This window comes from Malaclemys terrapin, chromosome 9, assembly GCF_027887155.1.
Source record: "Malaclemys terrapin pileata isolate rMalTer1 chromosome 9, rMalTer1.hap1, whole genome shotgun sequence".
Classification (NCBI taxonomy): Eukaryota; Metazoa; Chordata; order Testudines; family Emydidae; genus Malaclemys; species Malaclemys terrapin.
Genome location: NC_071513.1, coordinates 99736240 through 99758282, shown reverse-complemented (window position 1 = coordinate 99758282; position 22043 = coordinate 99736240). Strand labels below are relative to the sequence as shown.

The 22043-nt window shown below is 44.4% G+C and overlaps 1 protein-coding gene across 4 annotated transcripts in view; it reads left to right on the top strand.

Annotated features, from left to right (window-relative positions):
• DIS3L2 (DIS3 like 3'-5' exoribonuclease 2) overlaps window positions 1-22043 on the top strand; it is a 262106-nt gene that overhangs the window by 79554 nt on the left and 160509 nt on the right. For all 4 annotated transcript variants that reach the window (XM_054040303.1, XM_054040301.1, XM_054040300.1 and 1 more), the window contains one exon: window positions 6165-6399. In XM_054040303.1, the coding sequence (XP_053896278.1) occupies window positions 6165-6399 (235 nt within the window). The remainder of the gene's footprint in view (window positions 1-6164; window positions 6400-22043) is intronic.

The following is a 22043-nucleotide window of genomic DNA, read 5'->3' as shown; positions in this document are numbered from 1 at the left end:
GAAGATACTTATACACTGTAACCACATCACCTCACAATCTTCTGTTTCATAAATTAAGTGGAAATCTCTCACTGTAAGCCATTTTCTCCAGCCCTCCAATAATTATTGTGGTTCTTCTCTGCACCCTCTCCAAGTTTTGAACAGCCTTTTAAAAACTGGAAACCAGAACTGTATGTGGTATTCCACTATCTGTCTCACTAATTCCGAGTAGAGAGGTAAAATCACCTCCCTCTCAGACTCACTTTTCCTCTGTTTATACATTGTCGCATTAGCCTTTTTTTTACAGCAGCATCACACTGGGAGCTCATGTTGAATTTCTTGTCTACTATGACCAATAAATCCTTCTCAGAGTCACTGCTTACCAAGAGACACTCCCCATTCTTGAGGTATGGCCTTACTGTAGTGATCCAGATTGCGCTGTCTGACTACTGTGTCCCCATCATTATTGACCATTCCACCTGTCTTCGCATCATCCACAAATTTTATCAGCTGTGACTTGATGATTACTTCCGGTTCATTGATTAAAATGTTGAATAGCCTCTAGTCTAGTTGCAAAACCTCAGTAGAAACCTAGTGGTCCCTAGGGAAATACTATCTGTACCCTGAGATGGCATGTTTCCTGGTCACTGCAAGACTTCTTACTTTGGTTTGTCTCATGAGGACTTGGGAAGCAGAGACATTAATAAGAATCCCCTCAGGGCTGCCAGCTGACCACATGTGGTTTGTCTATTAAATTTCATAGCCAGGCTCTTTTGTTGTCTACAGGTCTGTCGCATCTTAGGCGCATTTAACATGTCCGATTTCAGCTTTACGCGGTTGGCAAAAACAGAAACCCAAAATAGAGAAAAATAACAATTTAAATACTGTTTCTGTAGTGCGGGCGATTCCGCCCGCCATTACACTCAATGTAATTTTGACTATACGCGATTTTCGCTTTAGGCGCTGACTGCGGAACGTAACCCCAGCGTAAGATGAGACAGACCTGTAATTGAAATTTGTTCATTTATTGAAAATATGCCCTCACTAATTGAGATTCCTGTGCACCAATATAAAATAGCTATTAGGCTTTGAAAATGAAGACAAATGCTGCCTTTGACCTTTTTGAAGCAATTCTGTTTGGAAGTAAATTATTGTGGTTTTGAAAACTGAGCCCCTATACAATAGGTTATTTAAGTAATAACTTGAAGGTTTTTCCTGTTTGAGGTAGTAATAGTATCCTGGGCAGATACACACCTGGTAGAACAGAACTGCCCTCGAGTGTTCTGGTGACAGGGTTTTTGATTTAACCAAGTTGTATGAGTTTCAAAATCGCTCCTGGGGTGCAGTGTGTCGTAGCTAGTAGTTACTGACATTCAGAGTGAAAGCTGCCTGCTTCATGCATGTGTGCTAATGGAGTTGCATACTGAATGAGACTTAAATGAGGCAGGACCTTTCATGCTTCCTTCTGTGTGTACTAAGCTGCACAACCAGTGGTGGATTAGCCACTGAGCCAACGGGGCCTATGCCCAGGGGCCCCCGGCCAATTGGGGGGAAGGGTCCTGGAACAATGGGCACCCTGGTGCCCCAGCCCTGCCCCCCAGCAGGAGCACCAGGTGGGCGGGGGAAGCCCTTGCGCCTCGACCCTGCTCCCCAGTAGGAGTGCCGATGGGTGTGTCGGGGGGGGGGAGGGGAGGGACGAACTGCATGTGGAAGGGGTGGGGAGGGACCCCCACTTGCTCTGGCCCAAAGCCCCACAAAACCATAATCTGCTTATGTGCACAACACAACGTGCATACGTGGTGATACAGGGCTCCTGGGGCAGGGCATAATATTTCAGCGATGTCTAGTCTAATAATTTCAATTTGTGAAATTTAGATGAGTCATGGGCATCGTTAACATTGCTACTGAAGAGCAGTAACTAGAAAAGCCAAGATTTTTCAAAGAATAAACAGGACTGGCCTTTGTCACTGTATGGATAGGAGACTATGTACATGGAAAGTCTATGGAATATGAGGAACAGACCTCATAGGATTACTACTGACTGAGAAAGCAGTCTCTTCTGTAGCTCAATAGGTCATCTGAATGCATTTAAATATAAAGTTTCCTGGTTCAGTTTCTTGTTGGAATTAATTCCTCACAAGTAAGGACAATTGTTGAATTTATGACTACGTATAAACCATGCAGAATACAGAGAAGTGACTATCAGGCTGTTCAGATTTTACTTATTCATGCTCACTAGCTGTTTTTATTATCCTCGGTGGGTGAGATGGTACTTTCATTCCAAGCCCCTATTTTAGAGGGTTATAACTTTCCAAAATCATGGTTTGGTAGAACCTTGATGCTTGTTCGGAGGAGGATGTTTGTTGAAAGTTGCAATAAATCTATTCAGCCACTATCTTGAAGATCAGACATTCAAATGAGCAGCTGATTTTCAACAAAAGGCTTATTAAACGTTACATTTCAATTTAAAAACCATGCAAAAATCTCTTAACACAACTTTGGGGTTGAGACTTCGTGCAAAAATCGGGAATTTCAGAATTGAGGTCCTTTAAGAAACCTTAACTTTGCATCCTTTCACTCCATGATTACATAACCGTGTGAAATGCCCTATTTTTCAGTAAATACGGTGTCAGATGCACTGGAAGACTCATCCAGAAAGACTGAAAATTAGTGGACTGTAACAGAAGTAGTTTAAAGTAAATATATAATTATAAATACATATATGTGTAGCTTTTAGTATTACTGCACGTGTCCTGCTGTCTGGAGTGGTTTACGACTGAGTGCCAACCTCAGGGCAGACTGTCAAAAAGCAGAGCAGACACCCCAAGCGGGTGGTAAGTTCTATAATTAGATTTCACCAGTAACAAAATGTGAGCTCCTGAAGCACTATAACGGTCTTACCAAGGAGTCACAGAGAGTCCCTTTGGGCTCTCCAGTCTATATTGCCACCCAGGAAAGCAGGACTAAGTGATAAATGGTCACTTACACCAGAGATCACAAAGAATTCAGGGTGCTTCCAGTTCTAAGAGACCAGTCACTTACCCCAGGTCATTTTGTACCTCAGATCTCACACCAAAGACAACACTTGTGCCAATCCTGTAGTAAACTAACTAAGAATTTATTAACCTGGAAAAAGAAATGAGAGTTATTTACAGGTTAAAGTAGGCAAACATACTGTGTCGATATACAGATGAGTTAGTCTGTGATTCCAAAAGGTGACAGAGTTGTAATCTGTCAGCACTGAATGTCTTGTAGAATTAACTCAGGTTGACCCTGGGGATCTCTGCTTCTGTTTCCTAGCTCCAGCCCTGTGAGAGTCCAAACAGCAAAGAAATGAATTTTCCTGTCAGCTATCTTCATTTCCTCCTCCCAGAATTCAAGCTGGTGGGATGAGCTTCCGTGCACGTAGCACCGTCACGGGTGTAAGAGGACCATTAGCCCAGTCTTTGTATCCCGATGTTTCACAATGGCCAATTTAGTTTCCACAGCCCTTCTCAATGGGCGAGGGAACCACTCCTCTGGCCTGGGTTCAGAAGTTCAGAGCAGGCATTTTTACAGTTACAAAGCAAAACTTCCATATTCTCTTATAGCACGGAATACAGATATTACAAGCAAGATTAATGCATGCAGCAACTCACAAGCATTTTATAGAGTCTAAACACACCCTTACAAGTTTAACACGTATCTTGAGCAACATTAACATACACATGAGCTGGCCTAGTTTCCAGCTATAAATTTGTCAGTGCTCAGCTGATGCCTGCAGACTTGGCAAGAGCTGGTACCTGGTCTAGTGTTATAGCATATATGAACCACAGTAATATAAACATGAAATGAAACTACATTATGACTTTTATAAGTCCCTGATACTTTTAGATGCTGCATATAAGAAGAATTTCATCTGTTGTGATGTTCAAATGTGCTACTATTCAATACCTAAGGCTGATGTTGCAACGGAGTCTGCATGCTGCACTCATATTGCCTAGTAGCTTTTTGACCATGCCCATTGGCTTTTGATTTTGAATTCTAATACAGCACTGTATTTTCACGTCATACAGGGTCCCTAAAATTTTGGACTTGCAGGAATGACTGGGTGAATTTCTATTGCCTTTGTTATACATGAGATCTGACTAGGTAATCACAGTGGACTTGCCGTCTATGAATCTATACTAGACAGCCCAAGAACACTCTACTGATCTGATGTTTGCCATGTGCAGATGTCCGTAATCATTAAATCCAAGTTCTTGAGTTGTACTAATAAACCTGCTATAGGTGATAGTGATCCAGTCCCTCTAGGTGCAAAATGTAATTGGGATTTTTGATTGCCACATGTGGAATATTACACTAGTTAGTGACAGCGGTGAGTGGATATGACTTTGAGAAGTTTTGGGAAATCCAGGAATTTTTTCATGTGTAGTACTTGTTTAATGCAATAGCTGCCCTTTCTTCTAATTCCACACAAACTCTTCAAGTGTTGATCTCTTCCGTGCCACACCGTCAGAAGAGCAGCCACTATCATTCCAATATATCTGATGTTGCTAGCTGCAGTGGCTATAGAAGGCTTTATAGTTTAGCACTCTGGAACATCACTTGTACTGTCCCAAGGGAAAACAGCAATTCAGGTGGAGTTTGCATGCACTGAAGAAAATGAAGCTCTGGTGTGATTGAAATTTAAGAGCTGAGCACATTTGCATCTGACCGTGTTAGGGTCCAAATGTTACTGTTGACACTAGTTTTCTTTTTGGATAGCCACGCTGGCAGTCACTAGCGTGCGGAGCCCGGTCAGTTCTCTAATCTAATAGACTGTTCTTGCCCAGATCATTGTGTGTCAGTATTTTATACGCTGAATGTAGCCAGGTTTAATAATCAGTCACTTTTGTGCCTTCTGCCAGACTTTTCCCCCTGTTTTTTTTTTTTTTTTTAAACAATGTAATGTTTAATTCAAAACCTGCTATGGAAACAAACTATATACATAAAAAAAAAGCAAAACTGAAGACGAAAAGCACTGAGTCACGAAAGGTAACGAGAGTTCAGAATAATGTCATTTTAGTTTTTAAAAAATGATTTGAAATTAATCCCTTTTACAATTGATTTTATTTTTATTGCCTATTATGAAAATAATATGAAAAGGACATGGGCACTGCTTGAAAGTACTTCTGTAGTGTGTCTGAAATCCTGAAAAGCTTGCCTTCAGAACACTGGTTGATCGATTTGTTTTCCAGTCACTAAAACAAATCTCTGAAGCTTTTTTAGATGCCATTTTTCTTGTTTAATACTGTTGCCTTCAGCTAGCACCTGTTCAGGCCAGTTACAATGGTTCCAAATGACTAGAATCTACCATATTTAGTGCAATGGACAAGCTTTTTGCTGTATGTCTGAGGGCTCCCATTGCCTGTTTACTGGTATTATGAAGTGCTCTCATGTTCTAGCTTGTCAATACAAAGAATTGTAAACCTCCAGGTGAGTGTTAATTGCATGGGAAACTCCCAAGAAATACGAATACCAAAAAGAGAGAGGCAGCGGCGGTCTGACAAATATATTATAAAACATTGAAGCATAAACGTAATTTGAAAGCAGGCTTTCTTTGTAGAGATACCTGTGCATTTTAGCTGGCCTTTCAGTTATTGCTGAGATGGAATATCCCAAATCACGTTCTGCGCAGAGAACGGGCAAGATTTGACAGCTTGAGGCAACAAGTGGGGCTTAGAATGGTAGCCTGCGGCGTTCCAATCTGATGGCTTCCATTCTGATCCCCCAGAGTCACAGATGGTACACCATCCGGTCCTGTCAGCATCTCTCACTTTATTGGTAGAGGTATTTTTGTTCATGGTTTAGTTTGCTATACTACCTCTGAAGTTTCCCCATATGCATCTGCCCCTCTGCTTTAGGGTGAATGCCCCTTCCTGCATATCTCCTGGATGTGGGAGGTAGGTATCAACTGTAGGAATGTTCAGTAGGTGTATTGCAAAAGCCATGTTATTCCCCAGAGTTTCCTCCCCTCTTTTCCCAGAGAGGAACCTCTGTCCATAATGCAGTGTCTGCATCTGATTGCCTGACAGTCTCACTGTGCCACTAGCCATCTATTATACCTTCTTCCCTCTGCCCCCAGGACACAGATGAGAAAGGAAGATAGTGTTTTTTCCAGCTTGGTGATTTAGCATGCATCTTCTTCCCCCCTGCTTCTTCAGGTAATAAAGCCAGATGGCAGTGACAAAGAAACAGAAGCGACACATGAATCAGATGTCCCTGAGGAGCTGTCAGGGACTTGCCTTCCTCGAGAGCCAGAGAAAGGAGATGCTGATAGTCCGGATGTCATTATAGAAGCTCAGTTTGATGATAATGATGCAGAGAATGGACAAGAGAACTCACAGACTGTGCTGGCTGATGACATTAAGAAACTTTCTATGGATACCAATGAAAAGGGTGAGTGGGTCAGATTGCTGTCTTAAACTTTGATATCCGCGAACTTGAAGTATTTTCTTTGCTGCTTTGCTTTGCTGAAGGATTTAAGGTGCAACATGGAAGTTGAATGTGTCACCAACCCTGTGCTTGCCCTGCTAAGCTCCCTTACTAGTCAATAGGTTGGGTTCTGAGTGGATATTGAAAACTGGCTTTTATGCAGCCTCAGTGGACTCAATGTAAACCTGTAGAACAAAAATCACCCCTTTATATTTGAGATTTCCAGTGCTGCATGTGACTCTGCTGTTCGCAATCTGACTCAAGATGTTGCTATAGTTTTTTCCTCCCATCCCAGGCAGGCTTTCTAATCTGTATTCCTCACATTGGGGATAAGAATTAAATTCCTTTGGCTTTTTCTTGCATTGCAGAGTTGAATGTTGTTTGTAACTCAGGTCTTTGAAGAAGAAATTGATTTATTAAAAAAAAAAATTCAAGCAATCATGTGATCCTTTTGAAGAGGAGCGGTCTTACTCTGAAGCCTTCCTGTGTCATCAGATGTCACAGGAAAGATTCAGTGGCGCAAAAAAGGTTCCACCATTCCTGTCTGTTTCAGGCCACTGTTTGCATGTCTTTTATTAAGTCCCATATGTTTTCCCTCTCTAAGGGCAGGTCTACACTTACTTCCTGGTCCGGTCGTAAGCAATCGATCTTTTGGGATCGATCCCAGAAGTGCTTGCCGTCGACGCCGGTACTCCAGCTCGGCAAGAGGAGTACGCGGCATCGACGGGGGAGCCTGCCTGCCGCGTCTGGACCCGTGGTAAGTTCGAACTAAGGTACTTTGAATTCAGCTACGTTATTACCTTAGTTCGAAGTGGGGGGTTAGAGTGGACCAGGCCAAAGCATGTTTGATGGAGGTATTCTTTCTGTTGGCCACTTTTTACGTGTTCCTCCAGCTGCCCAATGGCATGCCTGCCATGGCAGATGGGCTGGCTTCATTCTTAATAGACGTTCAAGATATTGCCATCATCTCTTCGGATAGTATTGGAGACAGGATTGTTGAGCTCTGACAAATCTCAGCACTTGTCATAAATTAATTCAGTTTAATATTTACTACTTTCTTGAGGCATTTGCTTGAAAGGCAATTAGGTGTCTGTCTGTTCTCTTGATGGGTTTCCAAGTTTCACATCCATATGTTAAAATGTAAAAAAAAACAATTGAGTTTAAGGTTGGTGGCTTGGTCTTTAAGATGTAGATTATTATTGACCAAATCTTGCTTAAGCCGGTGACTGCAGCTGCTGCCTTGCCAATTTGTGACATTATTTCCTTCTGGACATCCCTGTTGGTTTGCATGTTACTGCTATGGTATGTGTATTGCCTCGCCTCTTGTATTCCTTTGCCTTCTAACTTAATGCTTGAGTTGGGGGTTGCTCGGGTTCTCATTAGATATGTTTTTCATAACTATTTACCCCATCTTTTTTGTGATACTGGACAGTCTTTCATTTTTGCTTATATGTTGGTTGACTGGTCGCTTGGAAGAGCCATATCATCAACAAAATCTAAATCTTCTAGTGTTAAGCTGCGATGGCAGAGGTGAGAGTGCATTCTTGTTTGACAGCAATATCTGTTAAACCATTAGCTCAGGTCTGTGTTTACTTTCACTGTGCAAGCTGCATCTTGATATAAAGTCTTGATCTTGTTAATTTTATTGTTGACTTACCATCACACTTCAAGATGCTGTGGCGTGGACTAAGATGCAGGTTGTCATACGCCGCCTTAAAATCTATTGACATTTATGATGAGTGGATTTTTGCCTCTCGGTACTTTCCTTAGTGGTTGTTCTTAGAGTGAAAATCTGGTTCTTCCAGGTCAAAATCTGGTCTGCTCTTCCCTTAGCTTTGCCTCAGGCTGCTTCAGAGATACTGCAGAGACCTTGCTTGTCACTGAAAGGAGTGTAGCACCTTGCCAGTCATGGCAGTTGCTAGGGTCACTTTTCTCGACTATCTATTGTTCTGAAGGCTTTTCCTGGTCCCACGTTTTGTTGAAAAGTTGGGTGATTTTTATCAATGATCTCATCATTACAAGCTTTCAACTTTTCCTGGTGACTTGGTTTTCACCTGCAGCTTTCCCAGGTTTTAAGGTTTTTATTGTACCTTCTTTGTTTGGGGTGTGAGAAATTAAGATGTCCAGGTCTGGTGTTTAATTTCTTTGTCAAAGTCAGTAGTTTCTTGTGGAGTTGGTCTGTTTAGCACTTCTTAAAAATGTTCTGCCCATCACTCTGTTCTTTTTCTGCTGTTTCTGTCTTTACTTGTTTATCCTTCACAAGCCCTATGGCTGATCTAAACTGGCCAGTTAGAACCTTGCTGAGTTGATAAAGTGTTTTCCTGTTCCCTCTTTCAGCAACCACTTCAGCTTCTTTGGTGATCTTATCCATATATTTCCTCTGGTCTCTTCTTGTGCTGCTTTTACTGTTTTATATAGAATTTTTTCTGATGCTTTTTCTGGAGTTATTTTTGAGCAGTTGATGTTTGGTTTGGCTTGTTTCCTTTCTTTCACGCAGTTCCACGTATCCTCGCTTCTCCAGAGTTTTGGTTCACTTAGCCCATTTCCAGACACAGTTATTGCGGCATCCCTGCTAGTGTCGCAGCAAGGAACATGACATGTCAATGCTGACTTGCTGGGACAAACTCTGTCCTCATAATGTGCACGTGCAACCCAAATCATTTTTAAAAAGAACCCCACATTCACATTTTGAAGGCAGAATTTGGCCTCAGATAATAGTACCACCAGCTTGGATCCTGATCCTCCCAACATGAGTAACTTCATTCATGCAAGTAGTTCCATTGGACTCAGTGGGGGTCTACTCACCTGAGTAAAGGACTTATGCACATGTGGTTGGAGGATTGGACCCTTGCCCAGTTCAGGTGTCCCTCACTGTGTACAAAGGAGCTAGACTTCCTTTGAAAAAATGTGGGTGTTCATGCTGTCATTTCATCCATGTAATACAGATCTTTTATACTAAGCTTTGTATCTTGGCTCTTCCCTGTATAAAATCCCTTCCCCGTGAAACAAATTACTTTTGCAGCAACGGCCCAGAGAGGCGCAAATAGGAGAAGGGAATGTATAAGGGTGAGACTCTTTGCTGTGCGTAAGGGCTGTACAACGCCTATGCATAACATACTTAAGCCCAATTGTGAAGACTCAAGAGCTCACGGATCTTTGCAGGGGCCTCTGCACAGGGGTAAATATCACCCTTTCTGAGCAGTGGCAAGACTGGAATAAATGGTACATAACTGAGCAGTACAATACTCGAACGGAAGCGTCTGATGGGCGTATTTATACAGCAAAGTCTCACGGATTCATGCTAAGGAAAGATGCCATCAAGCCAAGCACTGGTAAAATGAGAACATCTAGAAACCGACAACCTATATTATAAACAAAACCCCAAAATCCATCTCCCAGAAAACAGAATCCCCACCCAATTTAACTTCACACACAGTTCTCGTCCTGGGAAGAAGAGGATGAGAGTACAAACCACATGCGACAGATGTTAGTCATGTTGCTTAATGCACTACTGGTAGGGACTCAGATACTGCAGTGATGAGCACAGCATCAGAACATATATAGACTAGAATAAACCAAGCTGTATGACTGACTTCACTGCCTGATAAAGCTGATCAGAAACCGCTTAATTTAGGCGTAAGTGCTGTAGTGAACAAGATTAGAAACCTGTTGTACATAGGTGTATTGAGTGGTGGTGAGAACAAAGGATCAATAACTTGTGCAAAGTCTGGAAAGTATCACTTATTGGTGGCTTCACTGTCCATGGTATCCCATACCCAGATAGATAGATATATTTTAAATAGATCTACTTCTTAATTGCTCCTTTAAAGGACCAGCTGTCACAATCCTGTAACGCAGAGGTCCAAGCAAGCACTTGCAGTTCAGTCACCCTTTTCTGGATCATTTTCTTTCCCTAACACAATCATTACTCTCCCTTAGCTCCGTACGAGTACACGTGGCAGATATATCTCCATGTCGTCCTCTTGTATTAGCTACACCGGTTTCTTCCACCGCATGGTGTTGAGATTGTTCACAGGGCTCACATGTTTTCTTACCAGTCAGGCAACCCGCTCCTTCCTGGAACCTTAACTTTGTGTTAACTGGACTAATTTGTTTTCCCCTTTGAGCCACTTGGCTACCTAGGGTCCTGTGGCACCTTTAAGACTAACAGAAGTATTGGGAGCATAAGCTTTCGTGGGTAAGAACCTCACTTCTTATGCTCCCTATACTTCTGTTAGTCTTAAAGGTGCCACAGGACCCTCTGTTGCTTTTTACAGATTCAGACTAACACGGCTACCCCTCTAATACTTGGCTACCTGTTTTCTTTACCACCTCTCAATCAAGGCAGCCTTTTTAGTAGCCATCATGTCAGGCAGAGGGACAGGGGAGATCCAGGCCTTCATGGTAGGCCTCCTATCCCTCCTCTCCCCAACAGTCATTCATGAGGATAGGGTCACCCTCACGTGAAGTTTCTGAGTAAGGTGGCTTCTGAGTTCCACATCAGTCCATTCACTTCCAGGTTTTCTTCCCTAAATCACATTCCACCCTGGGTTAAATGAAACGTCACACATTGGATGTCATGAGGGCATATTTTATTTGGCTAGGACCCAACCATTTAGGTATATACTAGACTCTTCATGGCATTTGCTGAGCAGGTTAAAGGGCAAACCCATATAATTGAGAGGCGAAGTGGGTCTCAGACTATGTCAGGACATTGTGCTAAGAAAGGGTCACCTGGGCAGGTTAGGTTAGTCCACTGGGACTTGGATGGCTTCTCTGCCCTGCTTAGGTAACTTGTAGAATCCACATATCAGAGAGGGTAGAAGTGTAAAAAGGACTCTTGATTTCTGTGTTCCCATCTCCCAACTGCATGTATAAAAGGGTTGTATGATGCAATCCGTGAATGTTGTTAGAGGATTTCCCACTGTTAAATGTTGGGAACTCAGATAGCCTAACCTTTTTCTCTTCATTCACCTGCCTCTTGGTATAAAGCTGTTAACAAGATTGCAGCAGCTCCACCAGTTAATGTTGCAATAAAAAAAATTCACACTTTATATTTTTAGTATAAGCGTTTGCATTCAGTGAAACCTTGCAGATCTGCCCCAAACCAGGAAAAGCGTGAAATGTTCTGTACACAGTATTTCTTTTACAGTGTTGCAGCCTCACTTATGCTCCTCTGTAATCTGAATTTCACATGAACTTGAGCCAGTCTTATCAGATACTAAAGCAGTTCTTCAGACTTGCTGATAAGGAAACATCAGCAGTGCAAATAGTACTGTGAGAATGGCACCCACTCTCATAAAAGCTAGTAAAGTACTGTCACCTTGCCAAAACCCATCCTTGTCCAACAAATCTATTGTGGGTTCTTGAGCTCTGCTCCTAAGAGGTTTCACTGTATGCTGACCACATACACAGAATATCCTAGGTCCACATGGATAGCTCACAAACATGTGACTCAATAAAATAATATCGGTGGCAGTGACTATAGTTAGGGTTATTTAATAGGTTTCTTCTAGCCCCTTCTTTCCACCTGCTTAAACTTTTCTGAAACTAAATTCATAAGCACAAATTTTTAGGGCTTGTTCTCTGCCTTAAGTCTGAGCAAAAAATCGTTCCGCTGTGTTTGAGGTTTTACTCTGCAAGTAAGCTGAGCTAACTCAGCTCAGGGCCAGCTCTAGGTTTTTTGCTGCCCCAAGCAACAAAATTTTTGGCTGCCCCCCACCCCAGCCCTGGGCTTCCCCCACACTCCCCTGCTGCCCCAGCCCTGGGCTCTCCCCCCCACACCCGCATCCCCTGCTGCCCCAGATCTGGGTTCCCCTTCCCTTTCCCCCTACCAGTGCCCTCCCCCCCTCCACCCCAGCCCTGAGCTCTCACCCCCCCCACACCCCCTGCCGCCCCAGCCCTGGGCTCTCCCCCCCACACCCGCACCCCCTGCTGCCCCAGATCTGGGTTCCCCTTCCCTTTCCCCCTACCAGTGCCCTCCCCACCGCCGCCCCAGCCCTGAGCTCTCACCCCCCCACACACCCCCTGCCGCCCCAGCCCTGGGCTCTCCCCCCCACACCTGCACCCCCTGCTGCCCCAGCCCTGGGTTCCCCTTCCCTTTCCCCCCACCAGTGCCCTCCCCCCCGCCACCCCAGCCCTGAGCTCTCACCCCCCCCCACCCACACCCCCTGCTGCCCCAGCCCTGGGCTCTTCCCCCCCACACCCGCACCCCCTGCTGCCCCAGCCCTGGGCTCTCCCCACCCCCACCTGCACCCTCCTGCTACCCCAGCCCTGGGTCACTGGTAACTCGCTCCCAGGGCGGGTCATCAGCATCCCGCTCATGACACTAGCAGGGGCGGAGGCTGCATCCACCCAACTCCTTCCCGGCACCCAGGGGGGCCCTGACTCTGTCCGCTCCCCCCTCACCACCACCTGGCGCTGGCAGGGTCGGGGTAAGCAGTGGGGCTCCCAGGCCGTGCCTCAGCCCAGGGTCCCTCCAGCCGGGACTCCTGCCTCCAGGACCAGCCGGGAATTGGGAGGGCAGAGCCGGGGGGACCGCCCCGGCAGGGGACTGAGGAGCTGGGGCAGGGCAGCCTCTGAGGGAGCGGCCGGCGGGGAACAGAGCCCCAGAGAGCGGGACGTGGGCTCCTCACGGCAGCGCCCCGGGCACCTGTCCCCTCTATGGCCCCACTGCTGCCCCTGGCCACTCTGCCGCAGCCCCATGGCTGCTTGGGCTGCTTCGCCCAGCCCCCGCTGTGGCCGCCCTGCGGCACTTGCAGGCGGTTCCGTGCGCCCCGCAGGGCGGCCCCCAGCCCAAGTGTCCCGTGCTGCACGTGTCGGAGCCTGCCAGATGGCCCGCCCGGGCCCGGTGGCATGAACCACAGCGGCCCCAGGGCACCCACCGCGCAGGACGCGCTGCTGCTGCTGGGCCCCAGTCTCGGGGCCAGCTTTGGCCACCTGCTGTGGCTCTTCCACCTGGACTTCGGCATCAGCTTGGGGGCCGGGACAGCGTCTACCTGGGTGAGCTCCTGCAGGGCCGGCCCCCAAACAAACAAAAAGAATGGCCCGCATGCTGCCCCTGCAAATGTGCCGCCCCAAGCACCTGCTTGCTTTGCTGGTGCATAGAACCAGCCCTGACTCAGCTAAACGTGTAATGAAAGATCTCATCAAATACGTTGCCATGAATTGATAAGGACAACTGGGCCTGGGTAAGAGCTGTAATGGCCTCAGTTTGCAGGTAGCTGGAGCAGGGTGAGCTCACGCCTCTCCACCTAAATATTCAACATCAGTATAAAACCATTAGGACAGCTGGTAAGACAACCCCCAACTTTTAAGTCAAATGTAGTCCGTAAAGTCCCTAATAACTTTGATAAGGCTTGTAATTATCCCATCAAATTATCTGGGCCCAAATTGTCAACTATTGTTACCATCTGCAGGTCACTGTTCTGGAATACTTGGGACCCACTTTCCCATTGGTCTTTGAAGTGTTTGTTGTATATGTAATGTGCTGCGTTTTCAGTTTTTATTTGATTAAAAAAAAAAAGGGGGGGGGAGTTTTCAGTGTTTATTTTCCACACATTAAAACTGAGATAAAATTGGGGGTTGGGGGAGGGAGAAAAACAAAAAAAACCCTTTTGTAATATACACATTTTACGACAGTGTATTTGAAACTCTTTTTTAAATGTACAAAGGGATATTTTGTCTCTCTCCAAGCTAGCAGTTTTTTCAGAAATCCGTTTGCGTAATTTTCTTCAAAGCATCGTCAAACTTACCTTGAGCCTCTTGCTGTCTTGGAGGTAGTCCAGCTTTGAAAATCAGTGCTCTGCGTCAGTAGATCCAGGGGGTGCACTCAAAGCTCGCCGTGCCACTTCGCTGAAGTTGGGAAGTGTGTCTTGATGACTGTTCCAAAAAGCCAGCACATCCAGTTTCACATTGTCAGGGCTAGGCGAGTTCATGTAAGTAGTAAATTCCCCTTTCAGATTTGAAATTTCATCTTTAGTGTCAAATGGTTGAAACCCTTTGGCATAAAGTCATAATCTGCTGCAAAATTCACCTTGAGGAAGGGTGCAACCACCTGGATGACATTCCAAAAAGAATCTTCAGCACCAAACACTTTGGGGTTCCGATTATGGACCATGGTCGTCTCCCTTTTCTTGGTTTCAGAGTAGAAGCCGTGTTAGTCTGTATCCGCAAAAAGAACAGGAGTACTTGTGGCACCTTAGAGACTAACACATTTATTAGAGCATAAGCTTTCGTGGACTACAGCCCACTTCATAAATTTGTTAGTCTCTAAGGTGCCACAAGTACTCCTGTTCTTTTTCCCTTTTCTTGCTGAGCATTGTGTTGAAGGTTTTGAATGCTTTTTTGGTTCTCATATTCCAGGGTGGGAAGGATTTTTAGAAATGGATAGGTTTTCTCATTGTACGTTTCTCCTGCAGCTTTTGTGCTCAGTTCAGCTGAGATTTGGTTGTCAGGATCTGGTAAATGTATGTGTTGGCAGTAGTCGGAGAAAACTCCAGTGTTTTCTGTAGGTCACATAGTGATTCAAAAGTTTTTTTTTCTTACTTAATTGGTCTCTCAGAATTGGTAAGACAACTCCCACCTGTTTATGCTCTCTGTGTGTGTGTGTATTCTGAGAGACCAATATCCTCAATATTTATTCCACTCTGTATGCATCCGAAGAAGTGGGCTGTAGCCCACGAAAGCTTATGCTCTAATAAATTTGTTAGTCTCTAAGGTGCCACAAGTACTCCTGTTCTTATAGTGATTCCAAGTTTTCAACAGTGAACATGACCTTGGTGCATGGAATCTGGTGGGCATTTTGGTTATTTACCAGTCTCTTCAGAGTTTCTGCTTTAGAACCAACAAACTCAAGATGATCTAGGAGATGCATTAGCACAGTCCACATGTTATTTACCGGACAAGCAGTGAAAATGCAAACTCATGCACCGATGTGAAACGACAGCGGTAGGTAGTTGGCATCCGGCTCTGCACTCGTCTTGCATTGTGTAAAACAAAGCCTTCAGCTTGTTCGCATGCTTGAAAATGGCCCCGAAACCAATGATGCAAGATTTCATTTCTTCTGTAGCTGCTGACAGTGCAACGTTAATCAGATGAGCAGGACAAGTAATACCTACCAGCTCCGGTTTCTGATTGAGTTTAATCTCCTGTGCAAATTTAGGAAGCAGATTCTGTGTTAGTTGTGGCCACATTTTCCAGATTACTTGATACATCTCAAACATGTTAGTCCTTGCTGCATCAGCAGAGAGGATGAATGTCACATGGGAACAAAACAATGTGGGTTTATTTGCTTTGAAATACAAAAACAAAAGGCCCAAGAATCGGAGGCTCCAAAGCATCAGGAGACTCATCAAAAATCAGACTAGACGCTGCATTTCCATCACTTCGTTCCATCAGTTTAGATACTAAAGCATCATCATTTTCTTTCAGATACTTACGAGCGAGGTTGTCTGCATTAGGAAGGGTTTTTCCAGCTGGACTGGATTGTCGCACAAAGTCACCAATAGGCCTCTCTGCTATTAACGGTGGTTGTTCAGCGAAACAAAGAGCACGCATAAAAATTCATTGATACAATTATGCTGTCCCCTCTCTTTCATTAAACCCTGGTGAAAGCTCTGATATTGACTGTCCCAAAGCTCATTTTCATCTTTAAGCTTCTTGTGTTGCTTGCGTTTGACAAGCTTCTTTATTCTGTCACTCGGAGCACTGACCCCAGTGCTGCAGTACTTGCAAGCGCAATGCATCCTCTTCGCTCCCGTCTTGACTTTTCTTGAAAATTTCTAAGCACGGGTTTTCTTGTTGGTACTCAGGCATCGATTTGCGTTTTCGCCCCATGTTTACCTTTTTACCTTACCCATCTGTAATCCCCAAGGAACGTGTCTAGGTTCCTGGGGTTCTGTGTGCTGGTAGTTCAGGGAGAGGCACACTGTTCCTGGTAGGAAGGGGGAGCCAAGGGCAGACTCAGAATCTGCTGGGCAACCAAGAGGGGGGGAGAGACTATTTAGAGCACCAAGGGCCCTATTGGTTTGCGGAAGGATTGCAGGTATGCCTGCAGAGTGAGAAAGGGGCAGAGTGAAATGATTGATAAGGGAAAACCTGGGAAGAAGAGTTACCCTGACCAATAGGGAGTGAGATGCCTTTCCTTGGGAGCCCTGGAAGTGGGGGGAGAAGCCATTTTGGGGGTAGTCTGGAGCCAGCCACGGAAAGGACAGGACTGGCTGTGTGGGGATCCAGAAAAACCCAGACTCATCTATCCAAACCCAGAAGGAGATTGACACTAAAGGAGGTATCCGGATGGATAAGGGGGCATTATATATCTATCTGTGGAAGACTGATTGTTTAAATTCAGCACCATACTAAACGGACACAAAGAAATAGGTGGGCAGCGTCTCCTTGTGAGCCAATCATAGCGCGATATTAATGTTGTTTGATTTTTCCAGCCTCCACTGTGCGTGTGTGTTCTGTGTTTTACACGGTGGAACTGCTTCAGTCTCAGAGTTGCAGGGCACAATTGTGTAGAGCTTTAGGGTTTAACAAAAATAAGTACCCGAAAAAATGCCAAGTGGATTGATAAACGGGTGTACATGAGTAAAACCTGAACTCCTTTCAGAAAAAATCCCAGGTAATTTATCCATGAAAAATCGGTAAAACCGGATGCGGAAGACTATGTATATGCTACATATCCACATGTTAAATACTATAGGAGAGAGTATCTTTTTCTCAATAGTGCCATATTGGTGATCGCTGATCTGCATAATCAGAGCTTCAAAAACTTGTCAGATCCTAGTAGCTAGGGAGAAAACCGTATTTGTACTCCAGAATTTAAGCTATCAAGATGCTGTTTTTTTAAAGGTATTTTTCAAAGGCACAGAAGGCAGGTGGGTATCTAACAGCCCTTAGTGCCTTCAAAAATCTCCTAAATCTGTAGCAAAGAAAACTGCCAACATTGGTTTTCTGATGAGTAGATCTTTTGCAAACGAGTGCCACCACTTCTCTCCTCCGGCTCCGAGACCAGACCGCTGGGGAAAGGAGAGAGTAATGGGAGTCTAAACAAGATGCTGCTCCTGGACTCTATTCTGGGGCACTCCATCTGCTAGTAGGTGTGTGGTCAATTTGAAGCTCTCCAACCCCCTTGGCTGCTGGAAGGAATAATTCTCTGTGTTCTGCCTTCCTACCCAGATGCTCCTGGTTGGCTCAAGCGGTCATAAGGGGTCTCCACTAATCACTTCTTCTGCAGCCTTCAGTTTTTGGGGTGTCTCCAGTGAACAGCTTTAGTTCCTACCTTTGCTGCTGCTCATAGCTTTTCCAGGCTGCAACAGAGTGATATACCTTATTCTTGACAGTTTCACTGTCAGGATCATGACTGGGACGAGGGTGGGTGGGGCCTGATGGCCAGGGGGTGGCCAGGCCTGGAGATTAGAATGGGAACCACACTGGAGTCAAGAATCAGGACTGCAGGATTCCCAGGGGCATAGTGGAGAGCAGAGCTGAGGGTCAAAGGCAGGGAACAGAAGCCAAAAGCCGGGGCCAATAGGTGAGCTGGACACGTGGCAAGGAAGTGGAATCGGAGGTCAGAGCCAGGGATCAGAAGCTGAATGCCAGAGCCTTTGGGTGTGCTGGAGACGTGGTTGGGAAGTGGACCCAGAGCCAGGGGTGTCAAGGATCGATAAGGGCAGGAACTGAAGCCGGGTATAGGAGCAGGCTGGGCAGGGGCAGACACAGGAATCCGGATCAAGCGCAGCTGCAGGTGTGGAACGCGTTGAGCAGCCGGCAACCTCTGGCTGCTGCGGAGTCAAGTAGTAGCTAGCTCCGCCCCTCCACCGGTCAGGAAGTGCAATCAATCAGACAGCTTCGGCCAGGATCAGCTGTGATCATTGCATTGCTAGAAGACTGACCTGCTGCAGCTGGCTCCCTGGCTTTCACTGTCACTCCCAGGCTTTCCATTAGGAGGGGTAAAACTGACAAGACTCGCAGGTCAGTTTTCATTCTGCTGCACCCTGGAAAACCTATGAGCAGCTGCAGGTAAACTGGAGTTGTTTGTCCGCAGTCTCAACACAGCACTGTGTTGGTTTATCCCAGTCTCATGTTTGGAAGGTTAAGTTTCTAGCCCTTACGATGGGTTATATTTTTTATAGAGCTTAGCTCTTTCCAAAGTTAATGGCACCCATCATGCAAAATCTTCCTATTCGTTTTGGACGAGTGGGTTTTTCGAGTTCCGTCCATCGAACCTTATTGAGTCTCCAGTGTTGAGTTGTTTTAAACTTTTGATTGCATAAGTGAGGTCTGCAATAGAAATCAATGTTGTGGTGCTCGAGACAGGTAACGTCTTATTCTGTTCTTCCCGCATCAGTCTTCATGACCCCACAATGACCTCTTATGCGAGGCAAAAAATTACTCATGCAGTTAGGTAACTGGAATTAGATCGACTCACATATTACCGTATGTTACTGAAGAGCCTAATTAATCTGTGCGTTTCCCTGGGGTCACGCGTCCTGGCTGAGCAGGCTAAAAGACTTGATTTGCACAATGGATGGTAGGCATGGGAGGTAGCAGAATCTGGTTATCGTTAACAACAATTTTCCTAGATGAATCAGATCAAAATTCATTCAGCTAACCTAATCAAATACTGTCCTTTTCATTTAGTAGCAAAATCCTTTCTTCTTGGGGGGGAAAAATGACACAAGCACTTTAAGAAAAATAATATACATACCTTAAAAAAGGAAATGAAACAAGCCTGTTAAATATTTAATGAAACACAATTATGAAAACATTTCCTAAATTATTTCTTAATTTAATGAATCTGGTGCTCATGAGAGGTGCCACATTGATAGCCCAGGAGAATGACGTCCTCCATTATTGGCAGTAGCGCTGCGGGAGTCCTGACCCTGTTTTGGAGTGATTGGCTTTAGGGGCTGTCAAAAGGTAGTGCAGTCTCAGAGCCAATTCAGGGATTTGCTGCTCTGCTAAGACTACCAGCAGATGGCCCAGCTATGGTGGCTTTGTGATCTGGACTTCTATCCAGAAAGAGCTAGACTGAAATCCTCTGAGCTCATCTTACACAGATCACCAAACTGCATTTCGACTGTAACAGTTTTGATCACTATGGACCTAGGCTGAAATTGATGACCTAGAGGCGCCCTGGTTCATTTATCCCTGTCCACGGAGATACCTAGACACTCAGTCCACAGAGATACCTAGACACACATTTTGACATTGTTGAGTTCAGTCTTTGTCCACAATGAAATGTTCCATATAGAGCAATGTGAGGTTCCTAGTGAAATGCTCTGTAGGACAATCTGAAGCTAAGTTAAGCTTTCTCATCTTGAGCTTTGGTTTTTCTAGCTCCCTCCCCCCCTTTGCTTCCCCCAGCCCCAAACAAAATCCATTGATAAAGGGTTATACATTACCATCTATCCATATGTACACAGTTCCCAACCCAGTCGGGGAGAGTTTCTCTGTGAATAGAGGTCAGAGATTGCCAGTCTCTCATAAGAGGTTAGAATTCTGTCCACTTTAAAACACACAGCTGTTTGACAGATACTCAGGAAAATACTCTGGACACAGCTGGTCTTGTGAATTGATGCTGGCTGTCTCCTCTTCCATTTCTGAGTGAGCAAAGAGCTGTCTTCGCTGCACATGACCTCTGCCAGGATATATCCTAGAACCTCAGTCAGGCTTTAGGCAGGAATAGAGCACAGAGAGGGGCCTGGTGCACAACTTTCTCCTAGCCATGGACAGTGGGTAAGCAGCCGTACTCATTCTGGCTGAGACTTTGAAAGCAGAGTAGGGGATTTAGTCATGACTCCCATTAATTTAAATTGAAATCCCATACTTGGCTTTGAAAATCTAAACCTTTGTCTCTCTCCACAGTATTTGTCACCGCCTATCAGACCTATACTGGGAAGGAAACCTGTAGTGTACACCTTTTGCCATTGCTTTTTGCTCTGCCTTTTTGTAGATATTGGGTATTGATTGATATGTCCCTGCTGTCTATAAAGTACTTGCCTCTGGATCTTCAAAAGTCTTCTTTCTAACCCTGCGAGTTTCTAACTTCAGACATCTTTGGTACTGTTGGCCATGGGGGTGTAGCACATTCAGGAGTTAGCAATGAATGGTTATCGCAGGGTGAGATTGCTCAAGTGTAAACTTAAAGGAAACACCATGAAGGAAGTCGCTGGTGCTTTTAAAGTGTATACAATAGCTATTATGAAATGCCTTGGGAATACTGTCTGGCTTGAAACTGCCTTGCTATTTAAATACACGGATCTATCTCAGTACATTGCACGCATGGAGAAGAGGCATGTTCACACAGTGACCATTAGTCTGATGTAGGACACTCTGTGCTATATCCATTATTAAAAATTTCAAAACTACTAACTGGACAGTCCAGTCAAAGTGAGCTAAATATGCTCCTTAATTCAGAACTAATCTTGTATTGTACAGATGGTATACAAAGCACGTGTCTAGTGCTTACTCAGATGCTTTTTCTTGTGTTGCTTTCCGAAGTAGGACTTTTTTGTGGCTTATTGAAAAGTAGAATAAAATCTAGTCTGGGGCAGTACCATCTGAATTGTTCAGCGTAGCATTGGACTTTCACCACCGTAGCGGGAAGGGTCAAGTGCTGTTCTCAGATGTGTACACAGCTCCCATTCACTCTAGCAGGATCTGCACGTGCATTTCAGAAAAGCTGTGGCTCTAGGTGTGTGTATCGAGTTCTTCCTTGCAGAAGGCACGTAGCCATTTAAAGTTCTTATTATTTTGTGGTGGTGGGCCATGTGTACGCGCCTTTTACAAATCTCCATTAGTACCCCCCAAATCAGGATCTGATGAGCAATTTGATCCTTGTGTTGCACTGTATAGCAGGGTGGATAAAAACAGATGATTTGGGGGGGGGGGGGGAATCAAGAAAATTGATTTATTTATTTTTAAATTTAAATCTGATTTTTTAATTTTGGTTACATTGTTTTTTTTCTTTTTAAAAAATAAACTTGTTTAAAATGAAATCTGAATTGAATACAAAATCTGTTAAGGCCTAAACTACTTATAGTCTCTTAAAACGTTTAAATAAAACATAAATATGCCGAATCCACGAGCCTCTCAAAAACTTTGACTTAAAGGCTGCTTTTCTACGTAAAGAAAGAATCAGGGAAAAACGTCTAACTTTGGAGGTCAAGCTTTATACATCTGGCACAACAGGTGTATACTGTGTTTAAAGGCTTGTTTTGCTTAATAAAAACAATTTTTCTATATGCTGTTTTGTGTGTTTAATTAAATTCCAATAACCAGCCTAATGAAGCGTGATACAAATCATGAGCAAAAAGTTATCTAGTGAATAAATAATATATCATTCACCGTTTTCTAACATACTAAAAATGTACAGTTAATAAGAATCTGAAAATATTAAGAGATAATTGCTTCAATAAATGTATCTAGTACACCCTTCTAGGTAGCAAAACGATGTACCAAATCTCTATTCAGTTGTAAGTTAACATGTTTCAATGGTCATATCTACCAACGAGAATGCACCTTTCTTTAGAAAATAACTAAAGTACAAATGGAGAAGCTGATTAAAATTGATTGAAATTGTCTTATCCATGCTGCTGTAT